General features: G+C 43.9%; 1 protein-coding gene across 1 annotated transcript in view; it reads left to right on the top strand.

The window, feature by feature from the left end:
• Window positions 1-12,241: 12,241 nt before the first annotated feature.
• The window catches only part of ACVR2A (activin A receptor type 2A), a 69,972-nt gene continuing 62,284 nt past the window's right edge, over window positions 12,242-19,929 (top strand). The window contains exon 1 of the mRNA XM_054380908.1: window positions 12,242-12,412. Coding sequence (XP_054236883.1) covers window positions 12,358-12,412 — 55 coding nt within the window. The 5' untranslated portion in view covers window positions 12,242-12,357. The remainder of the gene's footprint in view (window positions 12,413-19,929) is intronic.

Raw genomic sequence — 19,929 nt, 5'->3', positions numbered from 1 at the left:
CAAAAAAATTTGATCTTTCAACCCAAATTGCCACCAGACAACTGTTCTAAGTGGAATAAGCCTTCAGAACCATGAGAATCTCTCTCTCAAGAGCTGTTTAAGCTTCCTTAATGCTCTTAATCCACCTTGATATTGGAATGCCAGACACACTGGCACCCACCTTCCAGCTTCCAAATAGCTGGCCAAGTGTCTGAGAGTTTTTTTCTCTCGTTGCAGATCCTGACAGGATTTAGGACAGAGGCGAACTAAGTTTTCCACAACTGTGCTTGTGGCCTTCAAGAAAAACCTTACTGGAAAAGAAAACTTCTCCTCAGCTTTGAGGAAAAATGACTATGATGATGGTGAAGCAACCAAATAAACCTCTGGAAAATAAGGACATTATTTTGGAAACAGAACAGAAATAAGGATCTCTGAAGTGATTAGTCAATTAATTAGTTACCAGTGTTCATGGTTAAAAAAGGAATTACAGTCTTCTGGCTGAGGCAATCCCTCTTTGTGTGTGAATCCTAAGCCAGAAAAGGTCCCACTTACATCTCACACTTTGGATCATTCATTGTCCTGCTAACAAATGTGTAATAGCTACTAAACCACCAAAGAAGTCACTATCAGAAGTGACCAATAGCTTCAAAATGGTGGTGTCCCAATGGAATCATTCAAATGTTTCAGTGGAATCATTCAGAGAAGGGAAATGAAGCTGGGGAAGGGTCTGGAGAACAGGTCTGGTGAGGAGCAGCTTAAGGAACTGAAATTGTTCAGCCTGGAGAAAAGGAGACTGAGAGGAGACCTTTTGGCTCTCTACAACTCCCTGAAAGGAGGCTGGAAGCAGGTAGGGGTCAGTCTCTTCTCCCTCGTAACAAGGGATAGGACAAGAGGAAATGTCCTCAAGTTGCACCAGGGGAGTTTTAGATTGGGTATCAGAAGAAACTTCTTCACTGAAAGGATTCTCAGACTGGCACAGGCTGCCCAGGGAGGAGCTGGAATTCCCATCCCTGAAGGTGTTTCAAAGATGCAGAGATGTGGTGCTGAGGGACATGGTTTAGAATCAGACTTGGTAGAGTTTAACAATTGGACTTGAAGATCTTGAAGGTCATTTTCAACCAAAACAATTTTATGATTCTAAATGTTTTTTGGCAAGTACATAAAACCATTTTACCATCCATCGGTGTGCACATCAGCCTCACTAACTTGCTGTATGAAACAAACTTTCCTCTCTGCAGTTTCATGAAAGGGAATGATTTGATGTTGCTAAAACAGAGTGAATGCACCATGTATGACCAACCTCCAACCTTGGAAGTATGCTTAAAGAACTTGAAGGCAAAAAACTAGGCTTTTTATTAGAAAGGTTGAAATTGTGATTAAGATATGCAGTTAAACCACACATCACAGCTTGGAAAAGCAGCCAACTCTCCTAATCCCACTCTCCAGTGATTACAGAATGCTTCTAGGACCAGATGATCCTTGGGGTCCCTTCCAACCTGGCATTCCGTGACTTTGCGATTTTGAATAATATCAAAAGTAATTGCATCTAGTCAAGTATTTTCTTGCTTTCAAAGAACCACTATCTTCTTCTAGGAGAGCACTACAGGGAGATCTGGACATGTTAAATCGATGGGCTGACATCAAGAGGATGAGGTTTAACAAGACCAAGTGCCAGGTCCTGCACTTTGATCATAACAACCCCAACCAGTGCTATAGGGTTGTGGCAGAGTGGCTGGAAAGCTGCCTGATGGAAAAGGATCTGGGGGTGCCGGTGGACAGACAACTAAACGTGAGCCAGCAGTGTGCCCAGGTGGCCAAGAAGGCCACTGGTATCCTGGCTGGGATCAAACCCAGTGTGCCCAGCAGGAGTAGGGAAGTGATTGTACCGCTTTACTCAGCCCTGGTGGGGCCACAGCTTGAGTACTGTGTTCAAGTCAGGATGCCACAGTATAGGAAAGGCATTTAGGTCCTGGAGCATGTCCAGAGAAGAGCAACGAGGCTGGAGAGGGATTTGGAGGCTGTCATACAAGGAACAGCTGAGGGAGCTGAGGTTGTTTAGTCTGGAGAAGAGAAGGTTGTAGAGTTGCTCTCTACAACTACCTGGAAGGAGGTTGTAGTGAGGCTAATATTGTTTCTTTCTCCCAAGTAACCAGGGACACAACAAGAGGAAATGGGTTTAAGTTGTGCCAGCGGAGGTTCAGCTGGACATTAGGAAAAACTCTTTTACTGAGAGAGTGGTGAGGCGTTGGAACAGGCTGCTCAGGGAGGTGGTGGAGTTGCCATCCTTGGAGGTGTTCAAGAAGCTGTAGATGTGGTGCTTCAGGATATGATTTTGTGGTCATGGTAGCTGGATTACTCTTGGACTCAATGATCTTAAAGGTCATTTCTGGCCTTAGTGATTCTGTGATCCCAACAAAGAGCAGATAATTTAACATGCTAAAGATGTGACAACACTCCCTATTTGGCCACTCTGTCCTCCTGCTTGTTGTCACTACTTGATTAAAAATTATCAGTCTAAAATATGTAATTCATTATCAACCAACAGAGAAACACTTTCAATATAAATGTGAAAGATAATTTCTAGCAGTTTTTCTTTCTCTGATGAAGACAGAGATTGTTTATAAAGGGGTGAATAAATCATTGTACTTTATTTTGAGAGGAAAAGCTCTGCACAGACCCAAAGAACTCTTTTTTTTTTCCCATAACACAGACTATGGTTTGAAGAATTCATCCTGGACTCTTCATGGCACTTCAAAAAAGGATTGTATAGCATAAATGATGACTAGAGTACAATATCTAGAACATTTAATTTTACTGTGAAATATGTGTGAAATCATACATCATAAATGCCACAGGAATAAAAAACTGTGACACAACAAACTGCCTCGAAGAGACAACACAGTGTCTGAAAGCAACAGGAAGCTCTAGTCAGATGATCTTTTCTGACAAGACAGTGCAAATCCTAGAAAGAAATATCACTCTGTCCTCCAAGAAAATAGGTTAGGTATTTTTGAATCTCTGCAGAAGTAATTTAAGGAAATAAAAGTCTGGTAGCAGCTCAAAAAAGAAACATAATCATTGGTATTGATGTAGCCTTTAATGAAAATGATTTGAAGGAGATACCAAGAGAAAACAGTGGATCCTGCATGCCTGGGGGTCAGGTAATAAAATCCCTGAGGAGCAAAACAAACAAAACAAAACCAACAACAAAGAAAAGCACAAGTGTGCATCTTATCCACACATTCAAAACAGAAAAGGAGAACAGAAGGTACAGAAGAAGACAGGAAGATGATCAGAGGGCTGGAGCACTACCCCTAAAAAGACCGGCTGAAAGAGTTGGGGCTGTTGAGTCTGGAGAAGAGAAGGCTCCAGAGAGACCTTACAGCTGCATTTCAATATCTGAAGGGAACCTACAGAAAGTCTGGGGAGGGACTGTTTAGAAGGGCTTGTAGTGATAGGACGAGGGGCAATGGTTTGAAACTGAACCAGGATAGATTTAGGGTGGACATTAGAAGGAAGTTCTTCACTGGCACAAGCCACCCAGAAATGTGGTGGAAACTCCACCCCTTAAGATATTCAAGGTCAAACTTGACGAGGCCTTGGCCCACCTGATTTAGTTGAAGATGTCCCTGCTGACTGCAGGGAGGATGGCAAGATGACCTTCAAGGATCCCTTCCAACCCAATGCAATCTGTGATTCTGATTTTGTGAAATTGTATTTAAGTGTTAAATTCTGTAAAATCTTCTATCTATGTGTTTGGCTTTAAACTTGAAGCAGGGCTATATCCACCTTTGTGTGAGTCCACAGGCTCCATCTGATTACATGAAAAAGGAATTTGTCACACACACAAACTTGCTATAGAAACAGCTTTACATAACAAAATAGAGGCCAAACCCTAGCCAACTCTAGATGTGTGTACTGCTCACATGAATAAAACAAGCACACTTTAGCCAAAGATCAAAATACCTCAATCCAAACCAGGGCTATGACTCCAGCATGTGTATAACCTTGTCTTTTTATAAGGATTTGACTGTCTATAAGGGCCTGTGGTGATAGGATATGGGGCAATGGTTTGACACTAGAGCAGGGTAGACTTACATCAGACATTAGGAAGAAGTTCTTTACAATGACAGTGGTGAGGCACTGGAATGGGTTGCCCAGAGAAGTTGTGGATGCCTCATCCCTGGAAGTGTTTAGGACCAGGTTGGATGAGGCTCTGAGCAACATGGTTTAGTAGGAGGTGTCCCTGCCCATGGCAGGGAGGGTGGAACTAGATGATCTTTAAGTGCTGTCCAACTCAAGCCATTCTGTGAAACTATGATTCTATGATTTGTGGCTATCAGCTGGATTCAGTGTTAAAGTGGATTCAGGTGTTAAAGGAAAACATTTTGATGGACCCAGACCAAAAGTAGACTAGAGGCAGGCTTTTGATTTCATTTCAGTTCATCGTCATTTAAAAGGTTGATTCATTCTGCGTTTTCTCATGCTTTAAATTTGTGTTATCCATCTAGCTGTAAAGAACCTCAATAGCTTTGGAACAGAGCAAAAAAAATTATGCAAAATAATGAATAATTCTGTAGTAATTTTATTGATTTGCTCAGTGCACTAAACCTGAAACTGTGTATTAAACCTCTTCTAAAATATGAGTTCCAAAGAAGTCATGAATACTCATATGAAATTAAAAATTACTTTAAGGCAGCTATTTACCAATTTGTGAAAAAATTAAGCTGTTCTCAAGCATCTTAACTTTTTCCTACAGCATGGAAAGTGAGTTGGTTGGTAAGGATAAGATCCCTGAAATTAATTTCTTGCTGTTTTAGTCATTTGGGGTTTGGTTGTGTAAGGACAATCTCTTCCAACCCTTACCATTCTGTGATTCTCTTCCCTCAGAGTTTCAAATGGTGAATTACTTGGACCATGAGGGGAGACTAATGAGATGATGACAAGGGTTATATCTGTTCATGTTACTCCTGATATTATAAAGTCTATATTTTAAAACTGCCCATGTGGTTGCTATGAGTGACTCTTGCACAACTGCTTCTTACCTCTAATGCTGTTTCTGTGTAAACAGTATTGATTCAGAGGCAACGGTGGAAACAGCAAAGGCACAGCTGAAATCCTCTACTGCTATCAGGGCTCTGAAGAGAAAAATGAGACATTGCTGGGTTTTAATTCTTATCATTATTCCCTAGAAGGAAAGTTATATTTGTGCTGCCTCCAGGCAAAGTACCATCCCACATGAACAAAAAGATGAAACTAGGATCAGACCCATTTCATCTTGCTGCTGCTACCCCTGCACAGAAGCTCTCCACAGATGCCGAAGTCCCTGACACTGTATCTTAGTGCTTATATGTCACAGCAAATGATTCATTAAAAATGCATAGACAGATTGATCTTGGAAAAGGGGGAAAAGATCTAGAGGAGAAAGGAAAATAGAAATGTGAAGCCAAAAGGTAGAAAAGGGAAAACACATGCCAAAACTCACATGAGAAAGGCACGCAAAGAGACATTTAAAAAGAAAGAGGAGACAGACACTCTGTTGACATTTAATATGTCTGCTTGGGATAAAACTCATCCTTTTATAAGCAATAAAGCAACAGCCCAGGGAAAGCCCAAAGCCCTTAAAGCATTTTGCATCCAGTACCTCACAAAAATGATAAGCGATTTCTGCTAAGGTGTATACAATATGTACACCAAACAACCCAATTTATATTTTCAACTGTAATTTAATTAAATGGGAGCAAATCCCTAATGTAGATAGAGACAAGCTCTGTCAATACTCTGCCTCTAATAACATAACTGAAACAATATTACAGTGCTACGTCCATGCAACACAACTGGGTTTCATTGCTTGCATACCAAAAATGAGCATATTTTTATCTCTCCTGATTTTTATATGCTACATTAGGTAGGGCTGCAAAGGATCCAAGGCTTATGTGAAGCTCTACTGGGGTTGGAAACAGATTGATGATTCTGGAGTGGTATGAGTGAGCTCCCTGATCCCAGATACCAATAGTTCTCCTAATTCATACACCATGCCATGCTCCCAGGCAGCCTCAAAACTGGGAAGGAAAAGAGAAAGCTGTGCCTCATTTGTGATGAAGTGGATCTGTATGTACCTCCTGAAGTTCAACAAGGCCAAGTGAAACATCCTGCATCTGAGCTGGGACAATCCTCATATCAATCCAGGCTAGGGATGGAGAGCAGCATTGTGGAGAAGGACTTGGGGGTGCTGCTGGGTACAAGCACTGAGTGCTGCCAGTCCAGCCCCAGCCATGTCCTGGGCTGATCCCCAGCAGCATGGGCAGCAGGGGCAGGGAGGGGATTCTGCCCCTCTGCTGTGCTCTGCTGAGACCCCACCTGCAGTGCTGGGGCCAGCTCTGGAGTCCTCAGCACAGCACAGACAGGGACCTGATGGAGCAGGGCCAGAGGAGGCCACAGCAATGACGGGAGGGCTGGAAGCCCTCTGCTGTGAGGCCAGGGTGAGAGAGTTGGGCTTGTTCAGCCTGGAGAAGAAAAGGCTCCAGGTGGCCTTTCTGTGCTTAAAGGGCTGATCAGAAAGCTGGGCACAGACTTTTGAGCAGGGTCTGTTATGACAGGACAAGCATGATGGGCTTAAATTTAAAAAGGGAGATTTAGACTAGAGAGAAGAAAGAATTTTTTTCCACTGAAGGTGCTGAGCCACTGGCCCAGGTTACCCAAAGAGGCAGTAGATGCCCCATCCCTGACAACCTTCCAGGTCAGGCTGTTTGGAGCTCTGAGCAACCTGATCTAGTTGCAGATGTCCCTTATGACTGCAGTGGGACCTTTAAAGGTTCCCCCCAATCTAAAGCATTCTTTGATTCTATGTGATTCCTGATAAACACATGAATGACAAGACTAACCCTATACACCTACTGTTCTTGTCAAAGTTCTTAGATGACCAGAAGGCTTTACTCTGCTAAAGGAACCCTGCAAGCAAAAAACCACCCATGCTCAAGAATAACAAGCTACTTGAGTAAGAGTCACCTCCTTAATATGACATTCATGCAAATAATCTTATATAGGTGCCATATTTATTCTGTTTTAATTAAAGCTAATTGGTAAAATATGAATTAGGGACCATAATTCACACTCTGTCAGTAAAAAAAAAAAAAAAAGACAGAAAATTAAGCCAAATACCTGAAATAGGCAGTGCATATATATATGTTCACACACACATGTACAACAGTAATATTTTTAGCTATAATTTCCTCCTGCTCATGTGGCAACATGACGAGCATTTGGAAGAAGCTGAGCCAAGTGAAAACACAACCTGCAGAACAGGTCACGTTTAAATATTCTGCTATTGAAGAATATTAAAAACTCCAGATTAAGTAGGAGTGTTGTAAGACATTAATTAATGCTTGTAAATCACTCTGAAATACTTGGATAAAAGATGGCACAAAAAGTGTTGCCACATGTCTTGATGCTTCTAGATGTGCGTTTTAAAGCATCCAAAATATCATCGCTGGATGGATTCAGTGTTTGAATGTGGCAGAGAAACACCAAGGATGTCCGAATCCTGACTAAGAGCTCAAGCAGACACCTCAGTACAAACAGACTGAAATATCTACATTTCTTCATGTCTGAATCCAAGAGCTAGTGGTAGCTCACCAAGTCGAGTTACCAAGCTGATGGGTGAATTTGCACAGCCCAGGCAGCTTGGCAGCTTTACTCAGCCTTGCCTCGGTTGTATGTTCACATGTGTGAAATGACTTCTACAGAATAGTCCTTCCAATCACTACCACCTAGTACTCACATCCCCCAAAAACTTTCACCATGGCCTCAAGCAGTCTGGAAAGGAAGGTACCTGGAATCCCTCAACAGCTATCTGGGTTTAATGAATAAGCAGTTTTCAGACAACTTGGGACTTCTTGTTTATGCAAGCAATGAATTTTATAAAACACAGAAAATAAAGGGCAGCAGGAAGGACCATATGCTTTCCCACACTGATCTCAGATCTAAAAAACACGTCTTCCTTTTTATTCAGCAACAAGTAACATACTTCACAGCATCCATCTAAAAAAAAAGTATAGAGTGTCACCAAAGCCATGAGGGAGCAGAACCGTTGTCCTTAACTGGGTCTGGGTTGGAAGGGACCTTGAAAGCTCATCCAGCCCAACCTCCCAGCACTGAACAGGGACATCTGCAACCAGAGCAGGTTGTTCAGTGCCCCACCCAGCCTGACCTGGAATGGTTCCAGGGAATGAGGCATCTACCACCTCTCTACTCTGAATCTTCATCTTTTAGTTTTAAACCATCACTCCTTGTCCTGTGCAAAAGCATTTTCTTTAGAGGCACACAAATACCACCATTATACTCCTCTTCCCCAAAAGGTGAGAATACTGGAAATTACCCAGGGCAAGTGTCAAGAAGAAAGGGACAGTCTCTTCTCAGTGATGTCCTATGATAGGAAAAGGGGCAATGGATACAAACTGGGACTCAGGGAGTTCCACCTCAGCATGAGGAAAACCTTCTTTGCTTTAAGGGTGATGGAGCACTGGAGCAGGCTGCCTGGAGAGGTTGTGGAGTCTCTTTCTCTGGAGATTTTCAAGTCCCATCTGTGTGACCTGCCCTAGGTGATCCTGCTTTGGTAGGAAGACTTGATGATATCTGGAGGTCCCTTCCAAACCCTACCATTCCATGAGTCTATGATCCATTCTTCCTGCTCTCTCCCTCTTCTAATCCCAACTCAGCACATGGGCTGTTTTGTAGCAACGTTCTGGAGCACAGACTGTTTGCTCTGCTCCTGCACAGCACATAAGACGATGTCAGTGTTGTGTTCATCTTGGTAACTTTTAAAAGATATCTCCCTACAAACAAATACCGCAAGCCGCTGGCCTGTGGCAGCCAAAGGACAAACAATGATAGGAAACAGGAGTTTGTTGTGATTTGGAGGGAGGCTAAACCAGCTGCCAGAGGCAGGAAGTCCAGCAGCACACGAGCAGAGCACTCTGCTCTTCACAATGACCAGCACACCCTTAATTAATTGCAAGTGATATGCTGTGCACGTACAGCCACCTATTAATGTCCTGTATTGGTGTGACAGCACCGGAAAGCAATGCTGTAAAACACACTCAGCATGTTGTTACCCCCCTGAGATGCATGTCCACCATGGGGACCACCACAGACCCATGTCTCCATGGTTCCATGTCTGGGAGCAGCAGTGGCATGTCAAGTGGGGGGAATGACAAGCACGGTGAGTTAGGTTATTGTCCCCCTCTACTCTGTTCTCATGGGATTCCCACCTGCAGCACTGCCCCAAACACAAGGATATGGACTTGCTGGAATGGGTCCAGAAGAAGCCATAAATATAATCAGAGGGATGGAGCACTTCTTTTATGGGGACAGGCTGAGAGAGTTGGGGCTGGTAAGCATGAAGAAGGCTTCAGGGAGACCGTAGAGCAGCCTTCCAGGACCTGAAAGTGGTCTACAAGAAAGCTGGGGAGGAACTTTTTTCAAGGGCTTGCAGTGATGAGGGGAAATGGATTGAAGCTTGAGGAGGGGAAATTGATATTGGAGATTAGAAATAAACTCTTTGCAGTGAGGGTGGTGAGACACTGGAGCAGGTCGCTCAGGGAGTTGTGGATGCCCCCTCCCTGGAGGTGTTCCAAGGCCAGGTTGAACGACGCCTTAAGCAACCCGGTGCAGTGGAAGGTGCCTCTGCTCATGGCAGGGTCCGGGGGGGTGTTGGGGCGGGAACTAGATGATCTTTAAGGTCCTTTCCAACCCACACCATTCTGGTTCCGATTCTGTGGCTAAGGTGGAGGGGTAGAAGAGCCACGCTTGACACGGCTGTTAGCAAGTGCCAGCCTCATACCAGGTCTCACTGCCCATCTGGGATGGGCGGGGCAGGGAGGATTTCCCCGTACCTGCAAATGGCCGCAGTGAGGGAGAAAAGCCCCCGAACACGCTGCGAAAGGTGAATTAATAATGACAGTGGTGTGTGGGGGACGATGGACCGGGAGGCGCCAGCTCTCCTCCTTAGGCGCCGGCAAGGGCCGGGCACAGCGAGCAGGTGCCGACGGGCGGCGCGGCCAAGCCACGCCAAGCCAAGCCCAGCCAAGCAAGACAAGGCCAGGCCGGGCCCGTCTCTCACACCTGCCCGCCCGATACGGCGGATGCCAGCAGCGTTTAACCGAGGCGAGAGGCGACAATAAACGGGCCGCACCGACCTTCGCACCGGCGGGGCGGGGCGGTGTGTGCTGGAGGGGGAGCGATGGAGCGAGGAGAAGCAGGGCGGGCGGGGCCGCACCCAGGGGCGGGCTGATGGGCGGGCACGCTGATGGGCGGGCGCGGGCACGCGTGTGCGCGCCCGCAGGTAGGGGCGGGGGGAGCGCGCACTGCGCTCCGCCCCCGGCCGAGGGAGGGGAGGTGGGCGGGGCCAAGAGGCCCTTGCTGCCGGTCGTGAGTGGGCAGCGCGGCTGTCAATCCGGAGCGGCGCGCGGCCGGCGTGGTTGTGGGAAAGGAGGGGAGGGTGGGGGAGGGGAAGGGGGGAGGAGGAGAGGAAACAAAAACAATCGTCCGGGCGCCGCCATCTTGGGTCCGTTCTCCACGCCACACAAGTGAATGGGTAGATATGAAATTACCACAGGGGAGCAGCAACGGCAGCAGGGTACGGAGGGCTGTTCCGAGCTGCCAGCGGGACTCGGGAGTCTCTAGAGACGGCTCCTGCCGCCGCCGCCGCCCAGAGAAAATCCGCGGGCTCGGCCTTTTCTCCTCGCCAACCCCTAAACTGCACTCCTGGAGGGACAAAGTTGGTTTCAGCCGCGCTGCCTCCGCCGCCCGGGAGACGAGAGAGTTGCGTTCAGTAGCGGCTTCTTCGGAGCCGGGAGTGAGCCGGGGTCAGAGTTAGGGGCGAGGGTGACGAGGGGATTCCTCTCCCCTCCACCCTTTGGCCGGGGCTCGCCTTGTGGGAGGCACGCGGAGAAGACAGCGGGAGTCCAGCAGCAGGCTTCGCCTTCCCACCCTTGCTATTCCTTATTCCTTTCGCCTAAAAGGAAAAAAAAAAGGAAAAAAAAAAAAAGACAAGAACTGGATTGAGTGGGGGACGACGGCCATCTGGGGTCTGCGCTTGAACAGCAGAAGCAGCGGGGCGGGCGGAGGTGCGGCCGAGAGCGAAATGTGTCGGTGAGGAGTTGGGAGAGGAGCTTGCATCCAGCTGAAGAGTCTCCAGCAGCAGCCTTCTCCACGGGAGAGGAGTCGAGAGAGCTGCTGCCCGCCGAGCCAGCGCCGAGGGACCCGCCGCATCCTCCCCGCTGCCTCGCTCATCTCCGCGCTTCCGAAGCTGAATTCTCCTAGAAGCAGGGAATCGAGGAAGGAAGGATTTGCCACAAAGAATCTATCACCCTCCTCCCCAGCGGCTGGATACTGAATTTTTTTTATTTTTCTTTTCAGTCACTCTTCAGTGTTTAAATACCAAATATAGCCTCTTGGGGAGGGGGGTGGGGGGGTGGGGGGGAGGGGATGGAAATCTCGTAGAAGAATTGGAAATCTTGCTGGAATTCGGGAGTGCTGGTGTTACACGGCTCGGGAGAAGGACCGCGGGGGGGAGATGAACGGCTCTCGCTGACTGGCAGAAGGACTAGAAGAGATTTGCCACTTTACGGGGAGCCCGAAGGTTTGTTTGGTACCAAACTATTATTTCTCCCCCTTTCGTCTTCTGGTTAACGCTAAAGCCTACCGCATTAAAGAAAACCGAAGTGTTGCCCACGTGTAGCTGGTGGCTCGCCGTTTTGCGTCTTTTTGTTTTTTTTTTTTAATGTAGTTTTCCTCAAGAAACTGACAAAACTTCCTCCCTTCACCCGGAGGTTTTTGAGGTCTAGAACTGGAATGGAGCTACTTCGGTCCCAAACACTACTTGTCTGAGGGCAGCCAGGACGAAAACACCGTGTTTGCTGGTCGTGATACGACTCCCCAACACTGGGCACCCGCCAGGGGTGATACTTCACGGAGCTTGATGTGGAAAAGTGAAGTTGGAGAGTGCTCAGAGACTTCATCGTGTCCAGCAGCTTAATTGTTGACTTTTTAAATTTTTTTTTAATTGGATTCGCAGCATACTTTTGTGAATTAAATTTTGCCACCGTTTGTACAGAAGCCAAATGACACGTGTGTTTTGAAACACGGTTCCAAATATATCCATCCCTCAAACCGGATCTTCGCTAGGAAGAGTTGGAGGGAGCTCTCAAGAGCCTAAAGAAATCTGATTTTACTCTTTTTCTGAACACTTATCTGCTGCAGAAATGTTGCTATAGATTGCTTTATAGCGGTTCAGCAAGAAGGGAGATTTGTCCAGCTTGCGGGACCTAGGAAACTGGATACTTTAAAGTCACTTAAATGTTTTAACAGCATTGGAAAATGGGAGCTGCTACTAAGTTGGCGTTCGCTGTTTTTCTTATCTCTTGCTCTTCAGGTAAGTGATTGATCTTGGTTTTTTACATGGAAGGCTTTAGGATCAGCGCTTGAAATAACTTTGTCCGTTAGTAGGAATGAAGAGAATTTCTTTTTCTTTATTTGAGGATCGTGGGGTCTGTAAAAGTAGAAGGTGGTTTTGTTGTTCTTCTTTAACATTTATATAGGGAGCACTTTCAAGGCGTGCAGCGCTTGAATCTCTGCTCAGTTGTGTGGAACAAATGGGGAGACATGACCACCTAGTGTCACATACAGTAATCCGGCAGTGCAATTTACTGGTGCTTCATGGCTTTTTAAATAAGAATAAGCCGGCTTGAACTACTCTTAGCTTCCATTAGATCTCTCATTCCGCACCATTCACTGGTGAATGGCAACATTCTTTAATGCTTCATTAGTTTACAATAAGTCCCGCTCTGACAGCACCAGCTCGTCCTTTAATGATAGCAAGGGGTGTGTGCATGGGTGGATGTATATGCACGGAATTAGGCTGAAAAAGTCGAGTTTCAATTGCTAAACAATAATCAGGAACGCTTTGTATTTCGGTTCTCAAGGCATCACTGCCTTGCAGTGAAAAAAAACGAAGGAAAGTAAAAAGCCCCTGCAACTGTTCTTCTTTTAAACCAGTAAACCTTGAGTTTCAAAGGCCAGCTCTCGAGTCCTGAGAGGCCAGCGAGGTGTGAGGGCTTCCTCTCGCTGCTTTAGGAGAAAAATGGTTGTGGGAGCAACCAGTGGTTGGTGGAATTGTTGGTATAGTTCTGCTGGAAGCGCCAGCAGTTTCACACACAAACTATTAGGTGTGTAACGGGTCTAATAGTATTTTAAATAGCAAGCCTGGCACTTCCTGCTGACACTTTCGATGGGTATAGAGTCCTCTGGGTAGGTCTGGATATGATCTTTCTGTGTAAAGATACATCCTTGTTTGTCAGCTTGAAAGCTAGCAGAGAAGTGCTCAGCTTTCCAGTGCAACCAGTGTAAGGCACTAATGAGAGCCATATAACAATGCCTTTTAAAATTTCAGTGTTATAATGCACAGGATTTTGCTGAACAGGACGTTTTCTTGTGGTTAGTAAATGGATAGTCTAGTCTTATGTCTGTAGTGGTATTGATCAATTCCGTGTGCACTAAATGTGCTGTGAAATGGTGAGCGCTGCCAGAAATAAACCAAGAGAAAAGAATCCGTTTTGTTTTAATCAGATAAATAACAGAGGAGGTTAAGGATAGACAGAGCTTTGTTTGGGGCTCTTTTTTATTAGGGTAGTCCACTTATATGAACCGAAACATGAGTTCCTCTGGCAGTTCGGTCTTACAGTAGAAGCATGTCTTCCATCTTTTCTTAATACTTCAGTTTTGAGTTATTCGAGCAACATTCCTCTTAATTCAGGAATATTTTCTATAAGGAAACTTCCCTCCCCCCCATCACTGACAGTTCCTGAAAGACTTGGTGCCATCTGCTCCTCATGTCTGTCTCTCCCTTCCTTGTCTTTCTATTAAGATCTTTTTGCCTGGAGCACAGAATAGTGATCTTGCTGACACTACCCGTCCTTACTATTAAAAAGAAAAGCAACAAAAAAAACATCTTTTCTTTTAGCATTTCTTGCTCGGATTCTTCTTAAGTTAAATGTTTCTCTCGCCTGTGAAGATGGAATTAATCTTTGCCAAATGAGCAGGAAACTGGCTGCAATTCGGGCTGCTTCTCATGGTAATGACATTGTTGTGGTGGTTTTTCCAGTATTACATGTTAAGTGTTCCAGTGTTTAACAATTATTAAATTATTTTCTGCTCACCTGAAAATTTGTACAGCATCTACAGTCCTGGGGTAGGTCTAAAAATACATAAATTCAACAGTAAGATTTTGCTTTTACCATCAAAAATGTAAGATTATGTAAGCTTTTAGCACAAAGTACAGGCATTTCTTCTATCAGCTATGACTATTTCACTTGCAAATTATACCCGATCAGTTGATTCTGATATCATCATCATCAGTAAAATAAGAGGGGTTTTTTTCAGTCTTTAGTCTGAAAAAGAGCCTACCAGAGCAATATTTAAGAAGATTGGCAGTGGCTGAAGAAGTCTTAGAGCTCAGGTGTGAAGAAGTCTTTCTCCCATATTCTGTTTTCAGCCACCCTGAGTGCACAGCTGGAAGAAGTTGGTTTTCTTTTAGTTTATTTCTATTTGCAATTCTCCTCTGCAGCTATTTACACGACCAATTAATACTACTTCTCTTTAAATAGGTGAAAATGCTGTGGGTTATTTTTCCATGTGACGAATGTGGAAGTGGTCTTTAGGTTGAAGGCATTTTATTTTACTCCTTAGACTGCTGCATGAAATCCTGTAAATGCACTTCACATGGACTGCAATTTCTAGTGAAGCCACTTATCTCTGTTAAGGAAGAGAATATTTTCTTCTCCTGACTAAGATGTTTGCAAAAGAGCATCTGTGTTGTGTTATTAGGCTATAAAATATTTGTAGCTGGTTGGTGTAGGTTTGCACCCATTTGTGCCAGTTGGAGAAGATGAGATAAATGCCTATTAACTAACCATGAAAACAAAGTGCCTGGGTCAAGGTTCTCCTTGTGCTCTCTAATAAACTTTTATATAAACCTGTGTGTATTTTTGATAAGGAATAGAAGATCCTGAAGTAATAATGAAATACTTAAGAAGCATACTGAAGTGTTCTTGTGACTCTCCTGTAGGTGAGCTTAAAAGAGAAAAGTAGTAAATAAACTAGCCTATTCATCAAAGAACACTTCTCTTGAGATACCATCTGTCTTCTCCCCTCCTTCAAGGAAGGGTGTTTCTGTGTCCTTTAGTTTTTTCCTTCTTGCTGAGTTCTACTTTATGAGATTTCAGGAACAGAGAATGTATGGTCTGATAATTTCCTGTGGTGTTTCCCAATTCATACCCTCACCAACTGAAAACATGGGAGATGGGCAAGTAGTGGCTTGTTTTAACCAACATCCTCTGTTGCTGCTATAGTTTTTAACATCTCATAGTTCCTTTCCGGATCTTTTTGAACTCCATGCTTCCCAAACTTATTTTCTTCTTCTGAGTTACCTGGTCAGCCTTTGGTACTTGAGTGGTCCATCATCGAAGTGGTTCTGCACCTCTGAGTCTCGTAGAAGGAACAAGACCTAGATTCGTTAAAACTCTCATTAAATTCACACTAAAGTTCACTTAAGCAAAAGAAAACACATCAGAAGAGTCTTGTTCCTCTCTTTTTTTCCTAATGCTGGATGGTTCTCAAGCTACTCAGAAGGTCTTCAGGAATTTTGCTAAAGGAAATGGCATATCAAAGATACCTTTGTAGTTGAAGCATCACTTTCACTGCATGGAGAATGTTTTATTCTGTGATATTTTAGTTGGTTGTTCTCCTATCTCCCACCAATTATTACCAGGGCATTTTTTTTTTAATTTGGATTTTTTTTTCTTTTTTTTCTTCTCCAAAAAAATCTAGATTGACTTGGAAAGCCCAAGATACTGCTATACCTTCAGCAGCTGCATGGTTGGGTGTTCTGAAGGAATTGAGGGATGGGAGATGAGATTTTTTTTTTTTTCCCTTTAATTTTTGTAGTGAAACTCTTTTGCATGTCCTTTGATTGTGATTTTGATAGCACTTAAAAATGCTGCCAAAGGTTTAGGAGTGTTGGTTGTGAACTTGTCTCTGCTGGTATGTTCTCTGCAAGCTGTCCATGATTGTGGTTGGACTCTAATCGCTTTATTGCACAGCAGAGCAATAAACCACTTCAGACTTAGTACTGCTTTTAAAGTAAAATCCTGCTCAAGATTCCTTTTTTATGAGTGTACATGTTTCTGTGTGAAGTGCACTTGGGTAGTACCCCAGCACTCCTGATGTTGCTGCTGGGAGCAGGACTTGCCAACCTACTTCAGACTGTTTTCAAGCTTAGAAACATTTGCATAGAAGTAAATGTTGTGGAGCTTACGAAGTTTCATGGCTCCACCTTGACCTTGTAAACGTGATTACAGATCAGAACTTTGTTACTATTTCTATGTAATCTGTTAATACTTAACAACAGTTACAAACTCTAAATCTTCTGGGGTATGAAGAATAGCTGTACTTGTGCTAATGCAGTTTCAGAACATGCAGCTGTAGCTGTAGTAGAGCTCTGCTTAACAAATACTTCCAGAGAGGTGCTGTTGTCATGGCTTTATTTGCAGGTCCACCCTTCAAACCCACATCTTTTCTTGCAGGAAAACTTCAAATAATTTTATTTGAATGCTTAAGTTCACAGGGGGAGGTGTTTTGTGTGAGGGGAGAGCTGTTTTAGCTACATGGGAGTGCAAAAAGTAATTACTGCTGCTGTGAACAATAGTTTTCAGCTGGTTTTAATAGAGAAAACGTGAATGCTATTTCTTTTTTCTTTTGCTCTCGCTTTTCTGGAATTTGGAAGCAAAATTCCTTAGGTGATGGGTTTGAAGGATTTTCAAATGAGCATTTACAAGTAAGGATAGACAAATAGTTGTGATTTATTTCCTATCTAATCATTTGTTTGAAGTAGGGAGGAAATTCACAACAACTTCTGTTCTTACCAGTTCTATCTTACTTTCCAGCCTTGTACACTTCTACTTTTCACAATCCCTGGCTTTCAGCTCCCACAACTTATTTCTCTTTGAAACTGGAATTAATTTCTCTTCCAGATAATTATTATGCAATTTATACACTAATGTGGATGCAATTTGCAAAAGGAATCTTTTGGAAACCTGTATGATCAGGAGCCAAGACACAGCAAGTTTTGGGTTCTTAGCCCTGGGAGAATCTGGAGAACATTCATTATAACATGGTCTGTAAAAAGAGAGGTTGACAAGGAATCTGGTTGTGGAAGAGAATTCTTGGTGGAGGGGAGGTGCATTTTCACCACTTAATTAACAGAAAACAGATTAATGCAAATGTCTGCTCAAGCTAGTTGGTGGAATGCATGGTCTGTTAGCTCTCTGATGTGCCTGAAAATGAGAACTCTTTAAAAAGATCAAGAAAATTACCAATTTTACAGCCAAGTTCTTGCATGATGAAATTTTAATGTGTTTTTGTTGCCTTGGTGCTTAAAATTCAGCACATCTTATTTCCTGTTATTTCCATATGGAAATTGAAGTGTTGCTTGATGTCGGTGACTTTATGTGGCATCTCTTATCTTCTGTTCCCTGCACTGCCTGTGTGGTGCTGGAGGTTTTTTCTTAGAAACAGTCTGTGACTGTGATGCCAAACAGCAGAGCATATTTAGGCTTAATCCCACAGAAAATGAATATTTACTGCCATATTGTTTACATTGCAGATCTTTGTGGCTAAGAAGCCGAAACCTACATTAAGATACATCAAATACTACAGTTGGTGGTGGGAAGAGAGCAGAGAAGGGTTCATCCACTGCAGCAATTGTTGCAATAGTTACACAGTACAGCAAACCTTCCTGAGAAAGGTCAACATTCATGGTTTTCTTCTGTATTTCACAGATATAGCTGTACCTGGAAGCAAGTAGTCTGGCTAGTACAAAAAAAATAGACAATTTGCTTACAAACAGGAGGTCTAAGTCTTTGGTTATGTGGTTAGAGGTATTTGAGAAACACTTGGAAATGCGGGAAGCATTTGTGGGAAGACTACCTGCTCCTGCAGCCAGAAGTTGGAGGTAGCACTGGTATTGTTAGGAGGAGATCTACCGAGTCTGGGCCCTGGAGGTATGAAGTACTTCTTTGGACCCACCTCTAGTTAGTGCTGTCACAAAAAGCCAAATTGCTTTAGGCAGTTCAGTAGAAGAAGGTACCTTCCCTTGTAATCTGAACTCCTATTCCACAGTTTACTCAAGTTTATCCCATCTCCAGGCTCACTGTCAAGGCTGAGCAGCATGGTAGTCTTCATCTCTCTGGCACTTTCTTCATGGTGGTCACAGAATCACAGTATTAACCAGGTTGGAAAAGACCTTCAAGATCATCTACTCCAATTTATCACCCAACACCATGTAATCAACTAAACCATGGCACTAAGTGCCTTGTCCAGTCTTATTTTAAACACTTCCAGGGACAGTGACTCCACCACCTCCCTGGGCAGCCCATTCCAATGGCTAATCTCTCTTTCTGTGAAGAACTTCTTCCTTCTTCATCCAGCCTAAATCTCCCCTGGCACACCTTGGCACTGTATCCTCTTGTTCTGTTACTGGTTGCCTGAGAGGAGAGACCAACACCACCCGGCTGCAGCCTCCCTTGAGGCAGTTGTAGAGAGCAATAAGGTCTCCCCCAAGCCTCCTCTTCTCCAGGCCTGATGAACTCTGCTGCTGCTTTTAAGCAGAGGTGGTGTTAAAGAGAAAATGAGCGAGTGACACTTCTGTTGATGCCAGCAAAGGTCCGAGTAGTGGCTGTGGAACCTAAAATCTTGGCAACTTTGCATTGTAGCAGTGGAAGAATATTGAGTCTGTATTGCCAACTCAAGATCTTGTTGGGTTTGGACACTGAATTAAGTACGTTGCTGGATTCTAAATCCTTGCTTTGTAGCACTATTGATATTCTTATGTTCTACTAGTTAAATTGGTGGAAGATGATCTTGTTTCCATCAGGATGCAAAGGTAGTCCAAACTTTCAATGAATTTGTGTTACTGAGTTATTCCCTTGAGAAGGCTTGTGAGTAAGTATGAAACTATACTGACTTGACCTTCATATCATGTGGGGTACCTTTAACTGACCATAAAACTCTGTGTTGAAGTAATTTCGATGGCTAGGTACCAGCTTTTGCAATTACTTATTTTGTTGAGGTGTAATTTCTTTTTTTAAGGATTTATCTGAAGCTGTAATTAGGTAGTGATTGAATTCACAATGCTGAAACTGGAATGTAATTAAAAGCAAACCCCTCTATACTCTTAACTGCAGTGGTTGTGGAAGAAATGCGAAAGTAGATTTATTTTTCTTTGTTTTTTCTTTAATTACATGAGGGAAACATTGCCTATAGTTGGTGAATTGGACTGACTGAAAGGTAAGATGCTCTAGAAGAATCAGCATTTCATAGGTGCTAGATCTTAGCTAAAATGAGGAATAAGGATTTTTTTCCGATTTCTTTTGTTTTCACAGCTTTGAGGTAGTGATCAACTAAGCTGAAATAAATGAACGTTGTCTTTTTGCATATACCAAGGGCAGATATTGAGGAGCATAGATCAGATCCCCTCTGGGGCTGCTCTTCTCCAGGCTCAACAGCCTCAGGGCTCTCAGCCTTTCCTCCTCACAGAGATGCTCCAGGCCCCTTAGCATCTGCATAGCCTCCACTGGACTCTCTCCAGTAGTTCCCTGTCTCTCTTGATTTGGGAAGCCAGAACTGGGCACAGTACTGTGGTTGTGGCTTCCCTAGGATGGAGTAGAGGAGAAGGAGAACCTCTTGACCTGCTGGTCACACTCTTAATGCACCCCAGGATTCCACTGTCTCTAACAATAACAGCAAGTCAGTTGTTCTACTTTGTTAATTCTTAACGCTGACATAGTTTAAAGTTAATGACTGAATGGTTACTTGAGACATCTGATTTCATTTGAA

Source organism: Indicator indicator, chromosome 5 (genome assembly GCF_027791375.1).
Source record: "Indicator indicator isolate 239-I01 chromosome 5, UM_Iind_1.1, whole genome shotgun sequence".
Lineage (NCBI taxonomy): Eukaryota > Metazoa > Chordata > Aves > Piciformes > Indicatoridae > Indicator > Indicator indicator.
Note: the sequence above shows the minus strand (reverse complement) of the source record. Positions and strands in the feature narration are given on the sequence as shown.